Raw genomic sequence first — 23,413 nt, forward strand, 5'->3', positions numbered from 1 at the left:
TAAATTAAACTCGTAAATAATATGCGACCATTTTAAACTCCGGTTATGCTAGTGTTTTATCAAACAATATATATAATTTTTCTACATTTCATATCCATATTAAAATGTATCTCATATTTTATGTAATGTTAATTATGATGTTACTGAAAAGTTGTATAACACAAGCTACTTTACCATAGTAATGAATAAAGGTAGAACCAGTAAATAAAGACACATGAGTACGGATAGATAAGTCTTAGCAACACGCATATAGATAACGGTTCATATCTAAAAGTAAGAAAAAGTGTTCATTGAACAAGTTTATTCATGATAATATGGAGTATAGTATTAACGATTACAAGAACTAAACTAGCATTGTATCTACCGGCCGTCGTATGGGGCTTTCTTGCAGTTAACAACACGCATATAGAATCGGGTCTGAAAGATGAGTTAGAGTTATAAGACAATGTTGTTTGAGTTAAAATGGCTGTTATCAATAAGATAACTTAGCTGGTCAAAGAGGTTATTGAGCCACTTCTTAATATCTATCAACAAACAGTGAATTCATGATTGAACAGAGTATTAACACGCACATAGAACCGGTCAGGATAAAACAAGTCTATAACATAACTGATGATAGAACTAGACTTCTCTTATGGCATAAAAGAAACGGAGTTATTACAGAAGATTATCTATTAAATCAATATAACAGCATTCATCTACCTTAGTATGAGGTCTTAAAGGTATTAATGTCAATAGATGGGGAAATGCTCATATAGAAATAAGAACTAGTGAAAAACTCGAACTAGCATGAATACAATACTTCTCGTACGATGCATTCCCTCTCGTCTAAGCTCCATCTCAATGATTGTTCGATTCAGTGTGAGCATCTCTCTGAATCCGATTCCTCTACCTCGAGTCATGGAGCATATTCCATTGATACCTGTCTTTCGATCAAACATTAAAATATGATCATACATAGTATGCGAGTAATGGAGTATCTCATTATCGATATCATATAATCCTCTCTGATAGTATGGTCCCTCTCTCTCTCTCTGATACCTCTATGAAAGTATGAGTCTAGGCTTGATCTCACTGAATCAATCTGTTTGATTTCTCATACAAGGTTTGTACGAGAGGTGCCAATCGAAGAGAGAGGATACGAGAGGTATCGAAGCGTAGATACTTCTATCTTTGCTATTGACCATTGAATTCATGTCAGTTAAGTTATATGTAGTCATATGAATGAATATTTGGGAGCTGATATCGAGCAACTTGTTGGTCTGAAATTATGATCAGAGTAGAAGTTATGTATCTACTTATAGTTTATTTTGCCCCTTCTCGGTATTTCTCCCATTGAATGGAACAACATTAAGTCCTAGTCATTAACTCATCATTGAATGATTACTCGTAGGCAAGTCAATGTTTTCTAATCTATAATGATCTGTAATGCAGCTTAATGGGAGTTTCTTGATTGAATTCATGAATTTCTTATTGTATAGGAAAGGGGTTGTCTACTTGTGTTTCTATAAAAATTTAAGAAGAAGATAGGGCAAAGTAAAAACTCATCTCGCATACTTGAAGATATTAAGAATGGCGTGATAAGACTTCAAAAAAGAGATGGAAGCTACATAACTTTGCTCTGATATAGTTGTATCATGGTGGTTATTGGTTCTATTCTATGTTTAATGTTTCTCTCTATTAGACTAGACAGTTGAATTCTCAAGACTGTTCGCTCATTTGATTTTTGTATCATTGAATTTCGCTTCTCTTAAAGCCAGCCTTTTATCGTCTCATGTATGGTTGGTTAGTTTTATGGCATGGCATTAAAGTTATTGAATGGCTTTGCTTACTCTTTTATGTAACTTTCTCAGCTTAATCTGTAGTCTTCTCTTGGATCGTGGTTATATCTTTGTTCTTTGTTTCATGAGTAGTAAATTAAGTTCATTTTCCTATCCTTCTATTCCAAATTTTGGACATAATTGAGAATTGGGAAAACCATTTCCATTTTGTTTGAATTTATCTTACATTCTACGTAAATGTTATAACTAGATTATATATGGATCCTATAAAATATACCACATTTTCTATGATCATCTCAAAAACAACTAATTGGCTTATTCGAAACCAGATAATACACTCAAGCTCAAGTGTACGTGCGTTGAGAGTTCATTCTCTTTTGGTTTCATTATGGCATTCCATGAAGATCTGTCTTTTTATTGATCTGCTGCCTAAAAGCTATTTTTTCTCTTCATGGACTCTGACCTTTATAGAGGGGTTACTCAATTTGGGGGATTTTTCTAGAGTTCGGCTAATTGTGCCTACGTCTGGTGGGATGATACTCTTGATGGAAAATAATTTCACAATTGATGGTAGAATAAATAAAAGTTGGTCTTAGCTTAACGATCCACCTTTAAGAGCCTTCTATTTCAAACTCCCCGTGGATTTCAACGTAGGCTTATCCTGAATTTGAGTTCGCTCACTTCCACTCAACTCACTCCCCAAATAGTTGATCTACGTTCATAATGATACGTGATCTACAATACCATAAATACATTGTTGTCAATGGTGCCCACAAGAAGAGTTGTAATCTTTATTTTGTACATTTGATGTAATAAAGTCTCATGAAGACTCTTGCTTGTAATTGCCTATTCATTCATTAATAAATTTGAAACGTTCATTCAATCTTCCTTGTCTGAAGCTTTATGATAAAATCTTAGTCTTTTAGACCATAAACAAACTAAACAACTTACGAAGAGACAAATGTAGATTTGCATGAACAAACTCTTCGTAGTTTGCTTAAAACGATATATTTGCAATCTTAGGGTCAAAGGACTATTGACCTCAGTACGATTGTTAGAAGAATCTATGATGTCTGGTTATGAGGCATTGAGAGTTGGAGACTCTATAGTTCTTCTAGGTATCTTCCGAAGGTACTGAATTGACCAGTGCACTTCTAGAGACAAGATAAGAACAAACAATTTAACCTCTTATGTCTCGAAGTCACTATGTATGAATTGCATCATGCTTACCTTAATCCTGAAATGAGACATGTCATTTCACACCTTAGTATTCTCATTTGAAAAAGTCAGAGTTCGGACTCACTATGTGATTCCGAACAGGGCCTATTGGTGAAGTACTAAGTTGTGAGAATGTCATGAGTAACTTTGTGAAGTTCTCATAGATATGGAATTCATGTACAAGATTGCTGAAATGCAATGTATGTCACCTCATGCTTTGTTCCTTGGAGTGTGAATAAATGAACTGGCCAGTGTCCAAATTGAGTCCTGACTCTTTTGGATGAAACAATGTGACTTGTTAGCTCCTCGTCAATACATTGTTTCTAACTTATTCACAAGCGACAAAGGAGTTGAGGAAATAACAGCTAGAAGGGTAAACTGGTAATTTAGTAAATCCCGACTAGCTGATGACATTCATGAAGGGTAAACATAGATAATATTCAGTGGATCCGCTCATCATAATTAGGTCGAATTCTTGAGTAGAAAATAAATTCATTTGAACCGAGAGATTTTCAGTGTCAGCTCTTTAGTGGAGTCAGTTGGCATTAAGCTAAACTTGGAAAAGGTTTGTGAACTTTTGAGTCCAAGTGTTTAGCTCAAGCTTTGTTCATTTGGGTCCATGAGGTCACTGTCACGAATCACATCGATAGGAATAGTTAAACTGGAAGCTAAGTCAAAACAAGAACGAAAATTGTCAAAAGAGTTTTTTGTCTTTTGAGACAAAGGATGAAATGAATGTCAATAAATTTTTTGACAAGTTCATTTGATGACTTAATGTCACTCGGCCATGACTTGATCATTGGGCCTTGTGATAAATTTCATTTCATAAGAATTTTATTGAAAATTCTTAATGGGCCTTTTTCATGTTGTCATGAACAAGTGGAAAAGCTTCTAGAAGGCCTTTCTAGTATTAGAATAGGCGCCCACCACCCAAGAGGAAAGATAGATTATTTTGTGCATAAATGTATCAAGATACTTGCCAAAAGAAAAAGAGGAAACAAATTTGCATATGGAATGCATAGGGGAATCGGCCAAGTAGAGTCAAGGCAAGGCAAGGAACAAAAAAGGAAACAAATACAAGCCTTCTAGAAGGCTGCCTTGGCCGTGTGACTTAAGTGGGAAAGAGGCAATATTTGCTCATGAATATGTGATATTCTATAGAAGAGGAAACTACCTTATTGAAGGTAAAGCCTCTCCTATAAATAGGAGCCTCATTTCCTCACATTTCATTCATCCAAGTTTAAGAGATTTGAGAGACTCTCTCTCTAGAACTTGGCCGAACTCCTCTCTCTCTCTCTCTCTAGTTCATTTTCGATTTTTCTTGTTTTGGCACCTAGGTCCTCACTCGACCTAGTGTTTAGCTCTGCGACTTCAAGACTTGTTCTTAAGTCGTAGTGTTTAAAAGTGCCCACTCACTGATTCCTTTTATTTCGAGTGATTTAGTGATAGAAACTTTCGTGGTTGCTCGAGGTGCCGAGGAAAGGAAGAGAGACGTGCTGCGAGGGGAGACGAGCGTTGCAACTTTCCAAAAGCTTCTTCAAGGTTCAAGCTTCAAGAAAGGTTAGTAAACTTCTTAGCTTATAATAGTTTTTAATTACATGTACTTGCACTTGTCTAGGTTAGTAAAAAACCGTTTTTACTTGTAAAATAAAATTTTTAAAATTCCGCCGCTTAGCGAAGCGTTAAAATTTTTCTTAAACCCTAGATCGATTCCAACATACATATACTATTCTGTCACTAGTACAAAACAACGGCGAGAAACAGACATAATAAAAACAGTGTGCAAAGACAGGTGTTTTCGCTCAATACTCTCACAAAAACATAAAGTGTGTAACCGGACTCCTATGTAGAATATCTCTTTTATATGAGTCTAAACATGGCCTTCGATACAAAGCTAAAGTTTCCATGTCTAGAAGCCTATAAAAATATTTAATCAGACTTGCTAAAAATACAAATAGTATCGAATCCGTTGCGATCTGCCAAACAACACATGTCCTCCAAGATGCTAAAAATATGATATAAGGCATCTTGGATGCAGTTTTTCTTAACTACAAAAATAGATAAACAATGTAACAACACATATTATCACATGAAATACTAAATCTAATCAAAGAATGTAATATAAAGAATTACTTAAGAGTTTTACCAAGGACAAAGACAAACAATGTAGTAAACTTGGCCCAGCTCTAGCCCGACTCCAAGGCCAGCAGGGAGCCATCCAAGAAGACGCTTCATCGCTTGGCATAGCCCTATTGCATCTAGGTGCTCATCGTGGTGCACGAACGAACGCCGCCAAACCCGTCCAACAGACTTGAACAAAGATGGCGCATATGATATTGTTTCCCACAAAAAGATTATTGTGATCGTTATTACATTTGTTGAATGAATAAAAGAAATAGAAACTTTCAGCAGCTGATTAGAAACCTTATTTCCTTTATGTTTTTTAAACATTCATCAAATCAAAAATTAGCTTTATGCCACTGGGATCTATGCCCACAAAAAAAATGTAAGATGCACAATATATCATATCATTCATGAATAATATGTGACGTGCTAACGCAAAAGATTGATAAAGTAAAACTATGCATTCTTTCAAGGATAATCTAGCAATGTAGCCAATTTCAATCATTGGTATTAAAGATGTAGTCAACGTTTTGATAAATTTTGTAATCTAGTCATTTACAGAAATAAGTGGTTAGAAAATATCAAAAATACTCTTATGTAAACATAAATTATAGAAATCAACTACTACCAACGTTTCAGCCAGCCAAAACTTATCGGGTGTAAAATAAACGAAAATTAACTTAAATTAACCCAAGAACACAACCAACTACTGTCAACGTTTCTGGCAACCAAAACTTATCGCGTGAAAAATAAACGAAAATAAACTAAAATTAACCTAAGAAAACAACCAACTATTAGTCAACGTTTCAGCTAGCCAAATAAACGGAAATTAACCAAAGAAAACTTGCCTTACATTATGGATTACGCAGCTATGAATGCCTTTTTTAAATCAGCTAATTAAACTATAAAAAATGAAATAAATATTATGGACTATTAAAAGTTAACGTGTGTTTTTTTTTTGTAAGGATAAAGTTGACGTGTGTTAATTGCATTATTTGGCCGATCAAAATGTTCGCTATATGTTGATGTTAGCCGATTTTAATAGTGGATAATGTAGTAATTTGATAAAATAAATAATAAAGTCACATCATCATTCGTGGCTAGATTTGAAACTTAGATGAAACATTGGCTAGATTGGAACATCAACGCTTCAAGTGGTTTAGTCCGACTAATTTTTCTTCTTTCAATAGTATTTATGTTTGAGTATAATAGTTTACGTTCTAATTATGCTAGTTGTTGTTAGTGTGTTGTTGGCTTATTTTTTAGCGCAATTCGTTTGAAAAAAAATGTCTTGCAACATGCTCCAGAATATGTCGAAACATCTTGGTCATTGTGCACAAAACTATATTTCTGGAAAGTTTCTTGTTTCGCCAGAATGATTCACGGATGATCTTCTACATTTATCATCTCTCGGTAAATGAGTAAGGAAACCCTAATTCGACTTCCAAATGTGTGCACTACTATTAAAGAAAGAAGTTATGCTCGTAGTAGCGTTGACGCATTCGTTCACTTTTAGGGTTCTTAGACGTGCACAATCGATAGACTGTGAAATTAATTGTGTGATATATGTGGTGTGATTCTCTATACACTTTCCATACTTATTGAGTACCAGAGAGTTTTTTGGGTTTTGTGATTTTGCGGTTGATGTGTTAACGACCGATTGACGTTGAAGATTACCAAAGACTTGGAAGAGTGTTTGAGAGTGGAAGTAATGGGATCTAAGATTCAAGGGGGGGCCTAAGTTGAAATTCACGGGTAGTCATATGATAAGGACTTTGAAACGGGAGTCGTTCATATAAGTTCACTGTTGTACTATTGACTACGTGAATTTTCTTTCCACCAGTCACACTCCCCCCATCCACCTTAGCACGCCACCAGCCACAGACCGAGCCTCCTTATGCGTGCGCTCCGACCGAGAAGAGCCACGACGGCCGTGAGTCACCGGAGCACGCCGACCATGATTCACCCCCGGGAAAAGGATGAGAGAGCACCGGGAACAAGAAATTTCACGAAATCAAGGTAAGAAAATTCTTACCCGAAATGGATTTTTGAAAAAATTAGGGTTCTTAGTTTGGATTTGGGGCTTTTGATTTCTGAGCTTGGGTTGTGGAATTTAAGTGAGTTTGAGCTCGTTTTGGTGCTCGGATTGTATTGCTTGTGCTCGGATACGTGAGTTTGAATCGATTTTAAGTTCGCTGTGAACAGCCTCTGTAAATTGACGTGGTCAGATCAGTCTGGATTTAATTTGGATTTGTTGATATTTTTCCTGGAAAGTAGACGTTATGGACTTTCTAAAATGACCAAGACCGTGTAAATCCATTGAGATTTGAGTGAGTTATGAATTTTTGAAAACAAGGTTTTAAAACTGGGAATTCTGAGCGTGTGTTTGAATTTTTGGCCGAAAATTGGAAAAAAAATTAGGGTTGAGGAATTATGATTTGGGGCTTTTAATTTCTGAGATTAGTTTGATGATTTTGGAGTGTTTTGTGGCTTTTTTGGTGTTTGGGTTTCGATCGACAAGCTTCGTTTTGTACTAAAACGATTTTTGGACGAATTTTTGATGTTTTTGTTACTCTTGGCCGTGTAAAAGGTTTGGTGTTTGACGCATGTTATTGCAGCCACTGATGAAAGTGGTGCTTGTACACGGACTTTGAAGGTTCTTATGGCAATTCTAAATGGAAGATGGGTTGTCAAAGTTAATTGTAAGTTATTGACTCAGCTTCTACATCATGTTTCATTGCTAGTTTATATTTATTCAAGAGTTTATGTTTTTGTACTGATATTTGATGTTTCTTTTTGAATAGTTGGCATTATGTTGATAATTTGAAAGTCTGTGTTCATCGAAAATCAACACTTTCAATCGGAGACCTACCACCGCCGTCTTCGGTGGAGGAAGAGAAACCGGGAAACTCGACGGTACTATGGTCAACCAGCGTTTTTATTTTACATGTTGATTTGCTTGGTTTGGTTTTTTAAGTTTGTAGGGCTTATTTTATTGACTAGCACTTGGATTTGAGTTGCATGTTGTTTTTCAAATTACTTATATTGTTGGGATTGATGGATATTATCTTTATATGCTTTGTGTGCCTCCCATTATAGGACGAGCCAAAGTTAGACTTATATTGTTGGGATATGATATTGAAAAAGTTTGAGGCTGAAGATCTCTTGTTCATACGTATGTTGAGGATGTGTTTCAAAGTTTGAGGCTGAATGTATTTAATTGCTTTTTATTTTTATAAATAAATTAAGAATTGAAGTCACTTTTAAATCAGGTGACAACTAAAGCATAGATAATAATTACGTTTTTTCAAAGATTTAAAGTCACTTTATAATAGAGTGACGTCTAAAGCACTATTTCTTCTCATGGCGGGAAATTATCGGGTGCGACAAAGTCGCACCGAATGCTCTTTTACCCGCCTTTTCCACGGATTTTGGTGACATTTTAGGTGCGACTTTAGGTGCGGAAAGTCGCACCCGAAAGTCAAGACTTTTGGGTGCGACTTTTCGCACCCAAGACTTTTAGGTGCGGACTTTCGGGTGCGGAAAAGTCGCCCCCAAAGTCGCACCTAATGATATCTTTGGGTGCGAAAATTGACTTTTGGATGCGAAAAAAGTCACACCCAAAGGTCTTTTTTGTACTAGTGGCAGAATGATAAATAAATGCAATGTTTCATGCTCATGATTTAAAGCAACTGTATGCTCTGTTTGCTTAATTGAATAATCTTGTTTAAAATTAAAAGTTTCAATTTGATAAAAAGCGATGCGGCTATCTAGCCATTTTAAAGTTTGGGTTTAGCAAAATAGCCCAACTTTTCAAAGTTGAGACAAAATAGACTGCCAAAAATTGACAAAACCCCCCAAAATATCCTTATACATCAAATACTCAAGTTTACCCAAACAATACAATCGATGAAAAAATCCTAAAAATAGCACTATTGATAATTGGAGATCGTCGCTGTCGTCATCTTCGTCGATCGTCGCCGTCATCGCTGTCCTCATCTTCGTCGATCGTCATCGCCATCCTCGTCTTCGCAGTTTCGTCTTCGTCGATGAATACAAATTGTCGTACTCATCGTCGATGAATACAAATTGTCGTACTCATCGTCGATAGCTCATGATCTTGTTCCGTCTCGTCATCATCATTATCGATTTCTTCGTATCAGTCACGAAGTAGGTTGTTCGTGTTCTATCACCGTTGGAGATCGTCGTCGAGTTTTTTGCATCTTCTTCTTCTGATTTATCGCACAATATATTAAAATTTTTGAAAGCGGGATTAAATTTTTTGACATCTTATTCTTCTTCCTTTTCTTCTCCTGATTTATCGCACAGTGGATTAAAGTTTTTGAAAGCAAGATTAAATTTTTTGACATTTTCTTCTTCCTTTTCTACTTTTGGTTTATCGAAGAGTGGATTATATTTTTTGAAAGCAGGATTAAATGTTTTGAAAATAATTAAGAGTATATTAGTACTTTTACATTATAAGTGACTATTTTGCATCAACTTGTGAAACCTTGACTATTTTGCTAAACACTAAGTTTGAAATTGCTATTTCATAGAAAAAGTCCAAAATGACTTTAATATCTCTTAAAGATACTCCAATTATGTAAATGATTTTCTATATGAACACTATTTATCTATGTACTATTTATATATTCATCACTGATTTTCAATGACGTTTTATTTTTTTATTTTTTTTTAAAAGTGATTTTTGTAGTGTAGTAAATAAAAAATTGGAATACTTTTATTATATGTTTGTCTATTTTTTTTACCAAATTAAATTTATCAGTTTCCCTTGATAACCATTAAGCGTGTTTCGGAACCAAAAAAAAAAGGGAAAAAATATGAAGCTGTTTCCACGAAAGTCTGGAGGATGGGCAATACAGAAGTTTGACGGGATGGCTAAAGAATTCGTTGGAGCTTAGTCCCAATGTCCTTTCAATCAAAGATTTGCTAAGCCACTTTCTTTTGTTGTGTTATAAGTCAAGCCTTCAGTAACAAGGGGCATTACCTTTTCACTTTTTGCATACATAATAAAATAAGAACCCAAAAAATAAAGACCTTTAGATTATTCCTTAGTTTATATGTATATTCAACTCTTATTATATTTAATAGGTTTACACTCTACTGTAGGTCCCTTTTTTATTTATCAAGATCGCAATACTTCATATAAAATTTAAGTACGGTTTAAAAGTAACAATTTATAGTTCAAAGCAAATAACAATTAAAACAAAAATGGATAGCAAGAAAAATTTAAAAGAGGGAAGCTATAGACAGCTTTTTGCCAGTTGATAGCTCCCTTTCCTAGCAAGCTCTTTTTTTTCTTTTTTTCTTTTTTTCTTTTTTTCTTTTTTTCTTTTTTTCTTTTTTTCTTTTTTTTGAAAGATCCTACCAAGCTCTTCTATACCAAGTTTTCTATTAAAGTTGAGGCATAGATTCTCATGTCCAGTGAGTGAACCCAATTTATTATATTTTCTTAAAAATGTTTCAGTTAAAACTACTCTTTCGATATATCCTTCATGTAATTAGTCAAAGCCTTCTATAACAAGAAGTCTTGCACTCGGAAATTAAAAAGAAATAAATAAATAAATAGTGCTTTGCTGATTTGCCAACCAATCATTAGAACCTTACTGTTAGTGACTTTTTGTATAAACTAATCCATTTACGTCTATACTTGTTGAAGAAGGAGAGGTAATATGACTATCACACTCTTTCACTTCATGCTATCTGGCTCTATAAATACCATTCTCAATTCATCTCATGGCCATTTACAGGACCATCAGTGCACATTTGTGATTTAAAGAAGCAGTGTTATATTTGTCTTACGTGAGTCAGTTAGTCTCTCATTTCACAGTGCTTTTGGTCTCTCTTGTTTCAATTCGTACTCCGTATTGTGTTTCAGGTTTTGATTATTCGTATCTGAAGAGTGTTTGAGATCTCCTACAGGTTCCTATTTCCAGTTTCAGGTAAATAAGAAAACTCTCTCTCTCTCTCTCTCTGTTTTAACAATACAATCTCTCTCTCTCTCTCTGTTTTAACTTGTATTGTATGCACGAACGCGATGACGTAACAACATTATACGTTTGACTTGTTGCAGAATGGAAAACACGGTTCTGTTGTACGGATTTGCATCGGTGGAGACCCCCGAAGTGGTGAAGGCTTTTGTGGAGGAACTCACCGGAGAAGGAAGTGTGAGCGGAGTCGAGGTCGGGAAGAGCAAAGCCTCGCCGCGGGCCCACGCCAGAGTCGGATTCAGAGATGCCGCGAGCGCCAACGCTGTGATCTCATTGGCCGAGAGCGGGCTCTGGTACGGCACTTCATATCTGAAGGCAAAGAAGCTCGGCCACAGCAGCATCGATGACACGACGCTGCACTTCGGGTCTCGGGTTTCGAAGAACGAGTTCAGTGTTCTGTGGAGGAGAGAGAATGTGTGTGTGGGTTTCGGAGAGGGACTCAGAACGCTCTGCTTCATGTTCTCTTTTGAGTCTGTGGAATACAAGCTTGAGCTCTGCCTTGACAACATTTGGCAGACTGAACTTCGTCGTCCTCTGGATCAGCCATCAAAGTTTCTTCTCCTTCAGGTTTGCTTCTTTAGAGGAATTCTCTTACTGTATTTTTAAGCTTTGCTTTCAGTGAAAATGCTTTCTACTTAATATATTTGCGACAAAGAAACAAGTAAATCGAATTTGGTCACCTTGATTACACAAAACCAAATTGAAGTGAAACGATTCGAGTATTATTAAGATTAGCATTTCTTGTTTTCGTTTACTTTATTGGAATTTTTATATATGGCCCCTCTAAAATTTCCCTTTATATTATTTAAAAAGCACAATTTTTTAAACAAACTATTTTAATCTCTAATGAGAATTTTGACAATATAACTTATTATCATCATGTACACTACTAAAACAAATAATGTCCTTGTATTTAGATCGGTTGTGAACGCCATAACCAATTGAAATATTTTCATATATGTGAACGGTAATCATAAATAAGAAGCATTTAGGAGATTAAGTGCAACTAAAATTCATAAACCACTGTTATTATTATTAAGATTAGCATTTTTCGTTTTCGTTTACTTTATTGGAATTTTTATATATGGCCCCTCTAAAATTTCCCTTCATATTATTAAAAAAAAGCACACTTTTTTAAACAAACTATTTTAATTTCTAATGAGTATATTTTGACAATATAACTTATTATTTCATCATGTACACTACTAAAACAAAAAATATCCTTCTATTTAGATTGGTTTTGAAAGCCATAACCAATTGAAATATATTCATATATGTGAACGGTAATCATAAATAATAAGAAGCATTTAGGAGATTAAGTGCAACTAAAATTCAGAAACCACTGTTATTTTAAGGGTGTTATAAGTTATAACTAAACAGCCAATTGAAATGAATGAATTTATAAAATAGCCACAATTTGTCTAGAATTAGTGAAAATAACCAAGTGCATATGTCATTTTTCAATAAATTCTTTGACACAGTGATTAAATTATTTGAAAGTGATAAATGGTTAATTTTTCCTTATTTTTATCAGCTCTATGGTGGGGTGCGCATTTTTCGGAGACAAACTGGCAATACGGCATGGGTGAGGGATGTGGATTTCAGTCCTTCAAGCAGCATTGGACAATCTTCATCCTTGTGCTTGGAGATTCCGAGCGATCGTCAACTTCCCGAAGTAAGCGATGGCTTTGTCCAATACAAAGAAGACCAGGCTCCATTTGGCTTCAAAGAAGGGTCTTCCTTCCCTTCACCCTCGGGCCTTGTCCCAACGTTGCTTCCGCCCCAAGGAATCGAGCTACCTTACAAAATCCTGTTCAAAGTGAACTCCTTGGTTCAACACGGATGTGTTCCAAGGGAAGCATTGGATCTCGACTTCTTTAAGTTAGTTGATCCGACAAGAATTAGGCTTGACTACATCGAGTCCGCGCTCGACAAGCTCTCTCACCTGAAAGATTGTTGCTACGATCCACTGAGATGGCTTTCAAAGCAATATGTTAGCTATGGAAAAGGTGGGCAGATTCCAGAGACGCCCACTATCGCTCTAGACGAGGGTTTGGTGTACATTCACAGGGTTCAAATTACGCCAACCAAAGTGTATTTCTGTGGCCCTGAGATCAACCTCTCCAATCGGGTTCTTCGAAACTACCCGAACGACATCGACAATTTCCTTCGAGTATCTTTCGCCGACGAGGATTTTGAGAGGTTGCACTCAAAGGATTTGACTTCTTCCGACAGAAAAGGGAGAACCGGAGTTTATGAAAGGTTGCTTTCCATTCTAAGAGACGGCATAGTAATCGGTGAAAAGAAGTTTGAGTTTCTCGCGTTTTCGTCGAGCCAGTTACGAGAAAGCTCAACATGGATGTTCGCTTCGAGGGACGGGCTTAGCGCTGCAGACATCAGAGAATGGATGGGCGATTTCCGATCCATCAGAAACGTGGCGAAGTACGCAGCTAGGCTCGGACAGTCCTTCGGCTCTTCCAGAGAGACTCTCAAGGTCCACAAGCATGAAGAGGATTTTATTCGCGATGTCGAGGCCACAAGAGGCAGGAACAAGTATTGTTTCTCCGACGGGATCGGAAAAATATCTGAAGATTTCGCCAAGGAAGTGGCGGCAATGTGCGGGCTCCACAAGTTCTCACCGTCGGCGTTTCAAATCCGATACGGTGGATACAAAGGAGTCGTGGCGATAGATCCCAATTCGTCGAAGACGTTGTCTCTGCGAGACAGCATGTTCAAGTACGAGTCGCAGAACCGGAAGCTCGACGTACTTGGTTGGAGTAAGTACCAGCCATGCTACCTCAACCGCCAGCTCATCACACTTCTGTCTTCGCTCGGAGTCTCGGATCGCATCTTTCAGAGGAAGCAAAAGGAGGCCGTTCGTCGACTTGACGCCATTCTCAGCGATCCTTTGAGGGCACAAGAAGAGCTCGGTCGGATGTTCCCAGGGGAGATCACGACTATCCTCAAGGAAATGCTCGCGTCTGGGTACAGCCTCGAACAAGAGCCTTTTCTGTCGATGATGCTTCAGACTCTGCGCGCCTCTAAGCTGCTAGAGATTCGGGGAAAAACGAGGATTTACATCCAAGACGGAAGAGCCATGATGGGATGTCTAGACGAAACTGGTACTCTCGAATACGGACAGGTCTTTGTGCAGTGTTCTGATAGCCAAAACAAGAATTTCATCGTCAAACAAAACATCGTGGTTGCCAAAAATCCTTGTCTACATCCGGGGGATGTGCGAGTTCTTTCCGCGGTTGATGTTCCAGAGTTGCACCACATGGTGGATTGCGTTGTTTTTCCGCAGAAAGGAAAGAGGTAATCAATAAATTTATTAAAACTTGTAGTAACTTGTTTTAGTTATGTTTGATCTTCTTGTTTTGATTTTCTAAAATAATAAATTTTGTTGTTATGATTTCAGGCCTCATCCGAACGAGTGTTCAGGGAGCGATTTGGACGGAGATATGTACTTTGTGTGTTGGGACCGTGACCTCATTCCTCCTAACCAAATTAAGCCCATGGATTATACAGCAACGGAAGCTATAAAACTTGATCATGATGTTACCATTCAGGTACACTAGTCTATCTACATTAGTTGAAAACTAAATTGAAATTCTTTCTTAATGTGAAAACATTTTCATTTGCTAGATTACGAAGAAAACTAAAAATTAAAATGGTTTCCCTTGTTGTTGTGATGATAGGAAGTAGAAAAATACTTTGTGGATTACATACTAGACGACAATTTGGGAATCATCTCAAACGCGCACACAGTCTTTGCGGACAGGCTGCCCAAAATGGCTCACAGCAAAGAATGTATCAAGCTAGCCAAGCTCTTCTCGATCGCCGTCGACTTTCCCAAAACCGGTGTGCCCGCCAAAATCCCACCCCAGCTTCGAGCCACAGAGTACCCAGACTTCATGGAGAAGCAACACAAGCGCACTTACAAGTCCAAGCGTGTCATTGGGAAGCTCTTCCGACAGGTCAAGGGGATCGAAGATTGTCGTTCGAGCTCACTCAAAGCCTTCACCCGGGAAGTGGCGAGTGAGTGTTACGACCCCGAGATGGAAGTGCGTGGATTTCAGGACTACGTGGATGATGCCTTCAGGCACAAGTCTCAGTACGACTACAAGTTGGGAAACCTTTTGGATTACTACGGAATCGAGACCGAAGCAGAGTTGCTGAGTGGGAACCTTCTTAACTATTCGAGGAACTACAACAAGAAAAGGGATATGGAATCGGCAAATTACGCGGTCAGGTCGCTCATCAAAGAGGCTCGCAAGTGGTTTGACGAGTCCGGGAGCGGAGATGATAACGTGTCAGCGAAGAAAGCCTCGGCTTGGTACCACGTCACCTATCATCCTCTCTACTGGGGTAGATACAACTACGACTTGTCTCGAGACCATTTCCTGAGCTTTGCTTGGTGTGTTTCTGACCGACTCTGTACTATTAAGAGGACCATCTCCGAGCGAGCCAATCAAGTTTACTACCAGGTTGAGTAATTTGGGTTTAGATGAAAGATTTTAATTTTGTTTGATAATAACCTTTGTTTTATTAGTATTTTGGTGTGAATGTAATATACTACATGTGGTATGATCAGTACTGGATTAGGAAGAAGAGTGTTGGATTTTGTGTTGTATCGTTGTAATGTGTGATTGGTATGAGTACTTCTGGTGGTTATGTACTACTGGAATGAATATATGTATCGTGTGAGAACTTAATTTGTTATATTTTGATATTTTTACTTTTTCTTGGGCTTTAGAATTGTGCAGAGAAGACGAAGCTTTGATTAATTTTGAGCTCCTAGCGTTTGTGTTTGAATTATTTTTTATTTGATTTTTAAAGACCTTCGGAGCTTATTCTCCATCTTCAACTAATTTCTTCTTTTCTCATTCCCTTAACTCTGTAAATATGTTTTTGTTTATAGATTTTATTTTCATATTATTAATTATACACTAATTCTTTTTAATTGAAGCTAATAATGTAATGGCGAATCGTTAGTTACTCTTCTCTTGCACGACTTTGGCGGACTTTGGATATTTTTATTTCAGATTTGGTTATTTGCATGTTCGAGATCTAGTTGAAAATGGTACAAGCTGATTGTGTGTTTCAATTTCAAAGAAATTTTTTTAGAATCAATTTTATAATCTGAAAATTTTTCAAGTATTATAGTTGTGAGATCTAAATAAGAAGTTACTTTGTCGCTCAAAAAAAAAAAAAAAAAAAAAAAAAAAAAAAAAAAACAAGAAGAAGAAGTTACAATGATAAAGAGTAAAATTAATATGATTTTTCGAAGTTTAAAATTTTTGTTTTCTTTTTTATCTGTCGTATAAAATTCTTTCGAAGCCTATTTATGAACTATATAAGTTTCTACTCATAACTAGGAGCGAAGCCACCTGGGACTTAGGAGGGACAGATGCCACCCCCTCCTGAATTTTTAGAAATTGCAATTTTTACCGTTAAGAGTTTTAACATTTTATTTATATTTTTTTCATTTGTTGTATAAAATTTTGCTTTACCCTATATAAGTTTCTACTCACAACTATTGTATAAAAAACGCATCCATGTCAATTCCGCCAATAACCAACACCTAAAACGAGGCCGGGTTTTTTAATCAGTGTAATAGTTGATTTTATAGTTAATTAATACTACAATTTACATTACCTCGATTCCTTAGACAGTCGATCGATTGGCTTCTGAACCAACCTTCTTCGGGTTCAGAATTGAGCACAAGGGAAGGCCATAACAAGTCCTACATAATCGAACTAACCTCCAAGACCAGTAAGCCACGTTGTGCATGCTCACGTACCAGTAATGCTTCTCGTGCCTCTCGAGGCCGCTGCAAAATCTGTGAATTCATGAGCCAAATCACATACACACTCTTTCAGTCACAACTAGGATCAGATTCAGTTTGGGCGTCAAAAAGTTAAAAAGAAATACTTGTTGCCTAAAGTTGCACACAGAAAAATAAAAAAAAAATAAAAAACCTTCAAGCCGATGTAGAATTCTCAAGCCTGTTTTCTTATTCAAAGAATTTATTTTCAAGCCTGTTTTCTTATTCAGAGAATTTATTTTCATGCGCATTTAAATTTACCTTATCAAGTGCTAGAATCTTTGTCCAGATTCAAAAGTGCCTACAAATTCAAAAGTGAGTTGGAAGATTACTGTTTATAAGGGGGAAAAAAATTGAAAAAATCTGAAATGAAAAATAATTTAGAGGAAAAAATGAGTACCAGATCAGGGTCCCATGTCAAGTAATCTTCCAAAAAGAACCAAAGCTCAGAAGCGATGGCATTGACTATGCAAAAACCTGACTTTGGTCAGCTTCGGCGACGAGATCGACATGTCCTCGTCTTTGTGAATTTGATATCAAGTCTCACGAATTTCTGGACACGAAGACCATCAAGATTTAAGAATTTGATGGCGACGTCAAACCGATTACATGAAGTAATGCTAACAAAGTCCTTCATAACAACAAAATAACACTAATAAGTTAGTTGACACATAATTCCAGTTACAGTAGGTAAGTCACAACATTACAAGTTATTAGTACTTTAATCTCACTAAATAATGAACCCAACTCACGACAGTTTTTCATAATTATATTAGCGAATGCGTTGTGAGCGACACCAATCTTAAAACAGTCCCAAACGAAGTACTTTGGTGCATACCTTTTTTCTTTTTCTTTATATGCAGAACATGAAATTTCCACCATTATTAATCAAGACAAGACACCTTAGAGACCTAGAAAACAATAGGATGTTACAAATTTAAATAATTAGCAGTATATATATTTTTTAAATAATAACTGTAAAGATAGAATGAGTCGAGTTTTTTATTTACACCTCGGCAGCCATGGTACCCTGACAATTGGAGTCAGCTCCAGACATGTCCGTGGTTTCAAACAAGCTATCCATGCCACCATTCTCGAATAGCGCTACTGAGTTATGTAACGCCATTCCGAACAGCTCTTCGTAGTTTTCGATTTTCAGGTCCACATCATCCATGTCCAAGTCCGCACACAAATCATCGTTTCTGCAGAGCCCACCACTTCTTGCTCCCGAGAAGCTGCTTAACTGTGTGTCAAACATTTTAATAACTGTAAGTCATGTTCTAACTATTGTCAAATAATTAATTTGGACCGTCTAGACTTTTTTTTTACCAAATCCAACATAAAAAAAACCGTCACTACGAGAGAATAACAAAGTCTTGATTTTGGAACACTATATTGCAGAACACACACACACACACGCACGCACACACACACACACACACACACGCACACTCACTCACTCACATACACACACAGAACGCGTGCGCGCACACACTCACACACAAACATGCACACATTCATTCGCTCACACACACACACTCACACACAAACATGCACACATTCATTCACTCACACACACACACACACTCACACACAAACATGCACACATTCATTCACTCACACACACACACTCACACACAAACATGCACACATTCATTCACTCACACACACACACAGAGTCACACACAAAAAACAGGTTTCACCTTTTGGTAAAGCTAATAATTTTTTTACTACAAGATTTAAAACATCATTATTTACAAATGAAATTGCGTAAAATATGAGAAGGTGTTACTATTATCATGTTGGTAATATTATGTCTTAAACTTTCCTAAATACAATAAACAAAAAACCTACCAGTTTAAATTCATAAGAAATTAATCAGACATAATAATCATACACACACATACAAACGAAAATAGACTTAATAACAAAAATTTAAAGACCTGTGGAGAGGGAAAGTTGGAGCTTGATCTTTGCAGGGGGCTGCTTTGGTTTTGGACTTGAAGAGGACAAAAACAGAGCGACGATGAAGACCTGAAAAAAAGGGGTAAAAAGAAATAAAGAAAAGAAAGGCTGGAATCAGAAAAGGAATTGAACCGGAAATTCTTTCAGATCCTGAAATTTTTCTGAGTTATGACTTGGAAATTTCCAAGTGCCGAAATTAGGTCACAATACAATTCGGCAACGCCAAAATGAACGCCATATACGAAAATAGAGAAAAGAAAAAGGAAAGAAAGAAAAATGAACGAACCCAATCGTTGGGATCAGCAGTGACGACGTCCATGTGACAGCCGACGAAGGAGAGCATCCTGTGCGGCGGCGGCGGAGGCGGTAACCAGAAACCTAGACCCCAAGGTCACCGGACATTTCTCTCTGGCTCCGTCAACCTCGCCTCCTTCCCTGTCCTCTGCGCCGCACGGCGGAGCTATGCGCGGCTTCACAGCGAATCTGAGCAAGAGAGAAAGAGAGATAGCGTAAGAGGGAGAGAGAGCAATATAATGATTGAAAGAGCTTACAGAGTGAGACTGAGGTGTATAGCGGCGGAGCAAGGTGGCCGGCGAGAGCGCGGAGATAGTGAATCGAGAATGAATCGGAGAGAGAGGCAAATTCTCTGAAATTCTCAAATGAAACCAACGAAGAAAATAACTGTGTTTAATTGGGTTTGACTTAATTTTGATAAAAGCGGGAAATAATTGTCTAAGACGAAATAATAAGAGGAAAAAGTTTCAGCTAAAAATTTCGACTATTGGATGCATCCAATGGTCAATCAGACTTTTGGATGCAATAAGTGAAAAAATCAACTTAAAAAAATTATTTTATTGCGAAGTTCGGTGACAATTTTTTATGACACATGTCTTATCTTATCCTTACGTTATTTAGATGTAATTTTTTGATGCGACTAATCATATTTAAAATTGTTCGAAGTTAAAGACTCGTTTCGCCGTAATGAATGAATTTTATTTTTCTTTCATTAAAAACTTCTTTTTGTCTCTTTAAAAGTGTTTTTCTTATTGGGAAAAGTGATACATGGATCAAACTACTGATATGGAAAGAAAGTCGGTTTCAAGCATTTGATTTATTTTTTTATAATTCATTTTCTAGTTATTTAAGTGCTAGAGCCTAGAATAACCTAGATGATATAGATTAAAAAAGATAAGGTGAGATGGCAACATTACCCTGTTGAATGTTACACAAATAGACCTTTAAGTTTTTTTAGCATAAAAGAAGTTATATAATTAGACTTGGCAACGTACATTTTTCGTGGCCCATCAATCATTTCCAATATATATGTGATATTTATAGAATCTGTAGATAGTAGATACACAGCACGATTTAGAAAAGCAAAATTATCATGCGTTGTGCTTGGTGACAAATTATTGAATACACAAGTGGGAGATACGGGTATTATATTATAATGCAAAACAGCGGAGACGGTCAATCATCACCAAGGAAGAAAATGGTGGGTTTGGATGGCTGTGTGATCTCAACAGTCCCTTCCAACATCTTGGCGACCTTCCCCATGGAGGGACGGTTCTCGGGGCGGCTCTGGAGGCACCACATGGCGGTCTTGACCATCCGGTTGACCAACTCAAAGTGGGCCCGAGTGTCGTAAGAGCCCTTGATGTGCGCGTCGAGAATATCCTCGACGCTCACCTCTTTGTAGACCTTGTCGAAGGCCCAGGCGGGGAAGTACCAATTCTCGCTCTCCCCCGAGCTACCCTGGACCTGCGTGTTGCGGACCCCGCTCACGAGCTCCAGCAGAACCATCCCGAAGCTGTACACGTCAGCCTTCGCCGTGATGGTGTCGGACTTGACCCACTCCGGGGCCATGTAGCCCCGCGTCCCCCGGATCTTGGACAGGCTCACCATGTCCTCCTTCTTCCTCAGCTTGGAAAGCCCAAAGTCGGATATCTTGGGGCAGAAGTCACCCCCCAACAGAATGTTCTCGGGCTTGATGTCGCAGTGTAGGACCCACTCGAGGCACTCCTCGTGGAGGTAGGCCATGGCCCGCGCCACGCCCACCGCGATGCGGTAGCGCACCCCCCACTCCAGCGCCTGCGCCCCGCCCGACCCGAACAGGAACCTGTCGAGCGACCCGTTGGGGACGTACTCGTAGACCAAGATCCTCTCCCCCTTCTCGGCGCAGAACCCCCAGAGGCGCACCAGGTTGAGGTGGTGCATCCTGGCTATGATCGTCACCTCCGCCCAAAAGTCGGGCTCCCCCCCGGCCACGTTCCTCAGGCACTTCACGGCCACCACGCGCCGGTCCGGGAGCTCCCCCTTGAACACGTCCCCGAACCCGCCGCGCCCCACGAGCTCCGAGAAGTTGCCCGTGGCCGCCTTGAGCTCCGCGTACGAGAATCGCTTCGGCCCGCCCGCCGGGAGGAGCTCGAGGCCCAGCGTCTGGGCCATGTCGCGGTACTTGATGTACTTCTTCAAGAAGGCCCAGAAGAAGAAGGCCCCCGAGAGGAGCTCCGCCGCGAAGAGCGTGCACGTGATGGCCACGTAGCGGGCGGTGGTGTTCGAGTCCTTGGGCGGGAGCGGGAGCTCGATCCTCACGGGGCAGGTCGTCTCGAGCACCTCCGTCATGCCCTTGAACGTCGACGGGGTCGCCGCCTCGGACTCGTTCACGCGCAGGAACATCACGCTCTCCGTCCCGGGCGACCAGTACCCGTTGCGGAGCTCTCCGCTCTTGATCGTGCACTGACCCCGGCCGTCGTACTGGAACATGAACCCCAGGCAGCCCGGCGTATCGGTGCAGTTCGACTCGCACTCGCGCAGGTTCTTCCCTTTAAGCGTGATCTGATGCGTGCCGGTGAAGTTCACGTAGTCGAGCCGGATGAACCCGCCGGCGCCCTGGATCGGGATTTTTGCCCGGCAGCCGTCACGCCTCGCTCCACCTGCTCCGGCGACCGGAGAGAATCCCGGCGGGCAGACGCAGGTGGTTGGGCCGGAGCCGTCTCCGGTGCAGATGGCGTAGGGCCCGCACGTGCCGTGGACGGTGCAGAGCTCGTGCGTGGCGTGCCACACCACCGTCCAATCCTTCAGCTCCTCGTCGAAGCCGTAGATCCTGAGATTTCCGTCGTCGTCGAGCTTCATGCGCCGCCGTCTCACTCCCAGCCCGAAGTCGGAGGTGACGAGCGACCCGCCGTTACGGAGCTCCACTTTGCCGTCGCCGTCGAGCATGGCGAACCCTTCGCTGGAGTACCAGTACCGGTCCGAGGAGTTGAAGAGCAGATCCGTGCCATTGCGGAAGCTGAACCGGCCGTTCTCCGACGTAAGCTTTCTGTCCTTCATTGTCTGGTTCGGGAGGAACGTATCGGTCGGGTGGTCGAAGCTCTTCCAGCCGCCAAACACGAGGTTTCCTTCGTTTCCCAGGACTAGAGTCGTTAGATTACTCGCCGCGGAGGCTCTCCCGGGCCAGAGATTTGAGCTTGATGTGAAGTTCCCGAGATGGAGATCTCCGGAGCGAGTGACGGAGAGCCCGCCGGAGAGGCCGACCGGAGACTTGTTGGCGTACCAGACTACGGAATTATTATTGGGGATTTTACTGTACCAAACGGCGAATCGGAAGAGAACTGAAGATCCCGGGAGGGGAGTAAACCCGGCGGCGAAGCGGGAGTTTGGCGAGAGCAGGGTCCGGTTCTGGCTCGGACGCCATGGGAGCTCGGCGGTTAAGTTCGGTCGTTGTTGTTGGGCTGAGACTACGGAAACAATGAAGAAGAAGGAGAACAAGAGAGAGGCTTTCATTGTTGCGAGGTCTGAAGTGAGAGAGAACAGGAGATGAAGACTTTAAAATAAGGTCCTCTTTTTTGACGGCTAACGAATTTTAATGACTTGAAGCGTTTTGTGGGGAATGACTAAAAAGAGTTGACCCACCAAATTGACGTTTCATACGTGTGGCCTGAAATGAGACGTTGTGACTTGTGAGTAAAAAGAATAGATCAACTTTACTTGCCGTGTTTCCTTTCTTTCATCTTGTTGTATTTTTCTATTTGTTTGTGTCGTTTATCGTAATTACAAATTAGTTTTAATGAAATGAAAAATAGATTTCTACACAAAAATGAGAACATAATCATAGCTAAAATTTTAAATTTTTTTAATAAAAATAGATAAATTTATGTAGTCTAATATTTTTTATATTGTAATTAATTTGTGTGATTTGTATAAGTAATTTATCATTTTTTAGAAATTTAATTATAAGAAAAAAAAATTATGAGAGCGCTAGTCATATAGCTCATTTAAAACCTCTTACGCTATAAATCTTTCTTTTTATATTATAATAATTATACTATAATTTTTAGGAAAAATTATACAAAATAGTCATTTGAAACTTATCGATTAGCAAAATAACCAAAGTTTCAACAATTCAGCAAAGTAGCAAAATTTACGTTTTCAAAAAAAATTTGACAGCCAAGATTAAAATTTTTGACGATTATTATAAGTAATTT

The 23,413-nt window shown here is 39.0% G+C and overlaps 2 protein-coding genes across 3 annotated transcripts; one reads left to right on the forward strand and one right to left on the reverse strand.

The window, feature by feature from the left end:
- Positions 1-10,890: 10,890 nt before the first annotated feature.
- Positions 10,891-15,897, forward strand: LOC149378906 (putative RNA-dependent RNA polymerase 1). Its single transcript, XM_089603239.1, has 6 exons — positions 10,891-10,946; positions 11,023-11,086; positions 11,218-11,701; positions 12,669-14,449; positions 14,553-14,703; positions 14,833-15,897. The coding sequence occupies exons 3-6, from the start codon at positions 11,219-11,221 to the stop codon at positions 15,628-15,630; spliced, it is 3,213 nt and encodes a 1,070-aa protein (XP_089459365.1). The 5' UTR covers positions 10,891-10,946; positions 11,023-11,086; position 11,218; the 3' UTR covers positions 15,631-15,897.
- LOC149378907 (G-type lectin S-receptor-like serine/threonine-protein kinase At1g34300) lies at positions 11,003-22,790 on the reverse strand. 2 transcript variants are annotated; one of them, XM_089603241.1, is made up of 9 exons: positions 19,478-22,790; positions 19,213-19,409; positions 18,905-18,995; positions 17,974-18,204; positions 17,800-17,872; positions 17,362-17,514; positions 17,223-17,262; positions 16,793-16,976; positions 11,003-11,728 (listed from the first exon to the last, which is right to left on the reverse strand). In XM_089603241.1, exon 1 carries the CDS (start codon positions 22,710-22,712, stop codon positions 20,397-20,399), a length of 2,316 nt encoding a protein of 771 aa, XP_089459367.1. In that variant the 5' UTR covers positions 22,713-22,790; the 3' UTR covers positions 11,003-11,728; positions 16,793-16,976; positions 17,223-17,262; positions 17,362-17,514; positions 17,800-17,872; positions 17,974-18,204; positions 18,905-18,995; positions 19,213-19,409; positions 19,478-20,396. The 2 variants fall into 2 exon arrangements, with proteins under 2 accessions (XP_089459367.1, XP_089459366.1); XM_089603240.1 differs by having other exon boundaries at positions 17,362-17,592.
- Positions 22,791-23,413: the final 623 nt, after the last annotated feature.

The sequence above is a fragment of the Urtica dioica genome, chromosome 12 (genome assembly GCF_054948205.1).
Source record: "Urtica dioica subsp. dioica isolate 48M chromosome 12, U.dioica_male_clone48M_v1_H2, whole genome shotgun sequence".
In the NCBI taxonomy this organism is placed as follows: domain Eukaryota; kingdom Viridiplantae; phylum Streptophyta; class Magnoliopsida; order Rosales; family Urticaceae; genus Urtica; species Urtica dioica.

Coding starts and splice junctions, on each gene's coding strand:
- LOC149378906 (XM_089603239.1), top strand. CDS start 11,219: ATGGAAAACACGGTTCTGTTGTACGGATTTGCATCGGTGGAGACCCCC. Junction 14,450..14,552: donor TTTCCGCAGAAAGGAAAGAG/GTAATCAATAAA, acceptor TTATGATTTCAG/GCCTCATCCGAACGAGTGTT. Junction 14,704..14,832: donor ATCATGATGTTACCATTCAG/GTACACTAGTCT, acceptor TTGTGATGATAG/GAAGTAGAAAAATACTTTGT.
- LOC149378907 (XM_089603241.1), bottom strand. CDS start 22,712: ATGAAAGCCTCTCTCTTGTTCTCCTTCTTCTTCATTGTTTCCGTAGTC.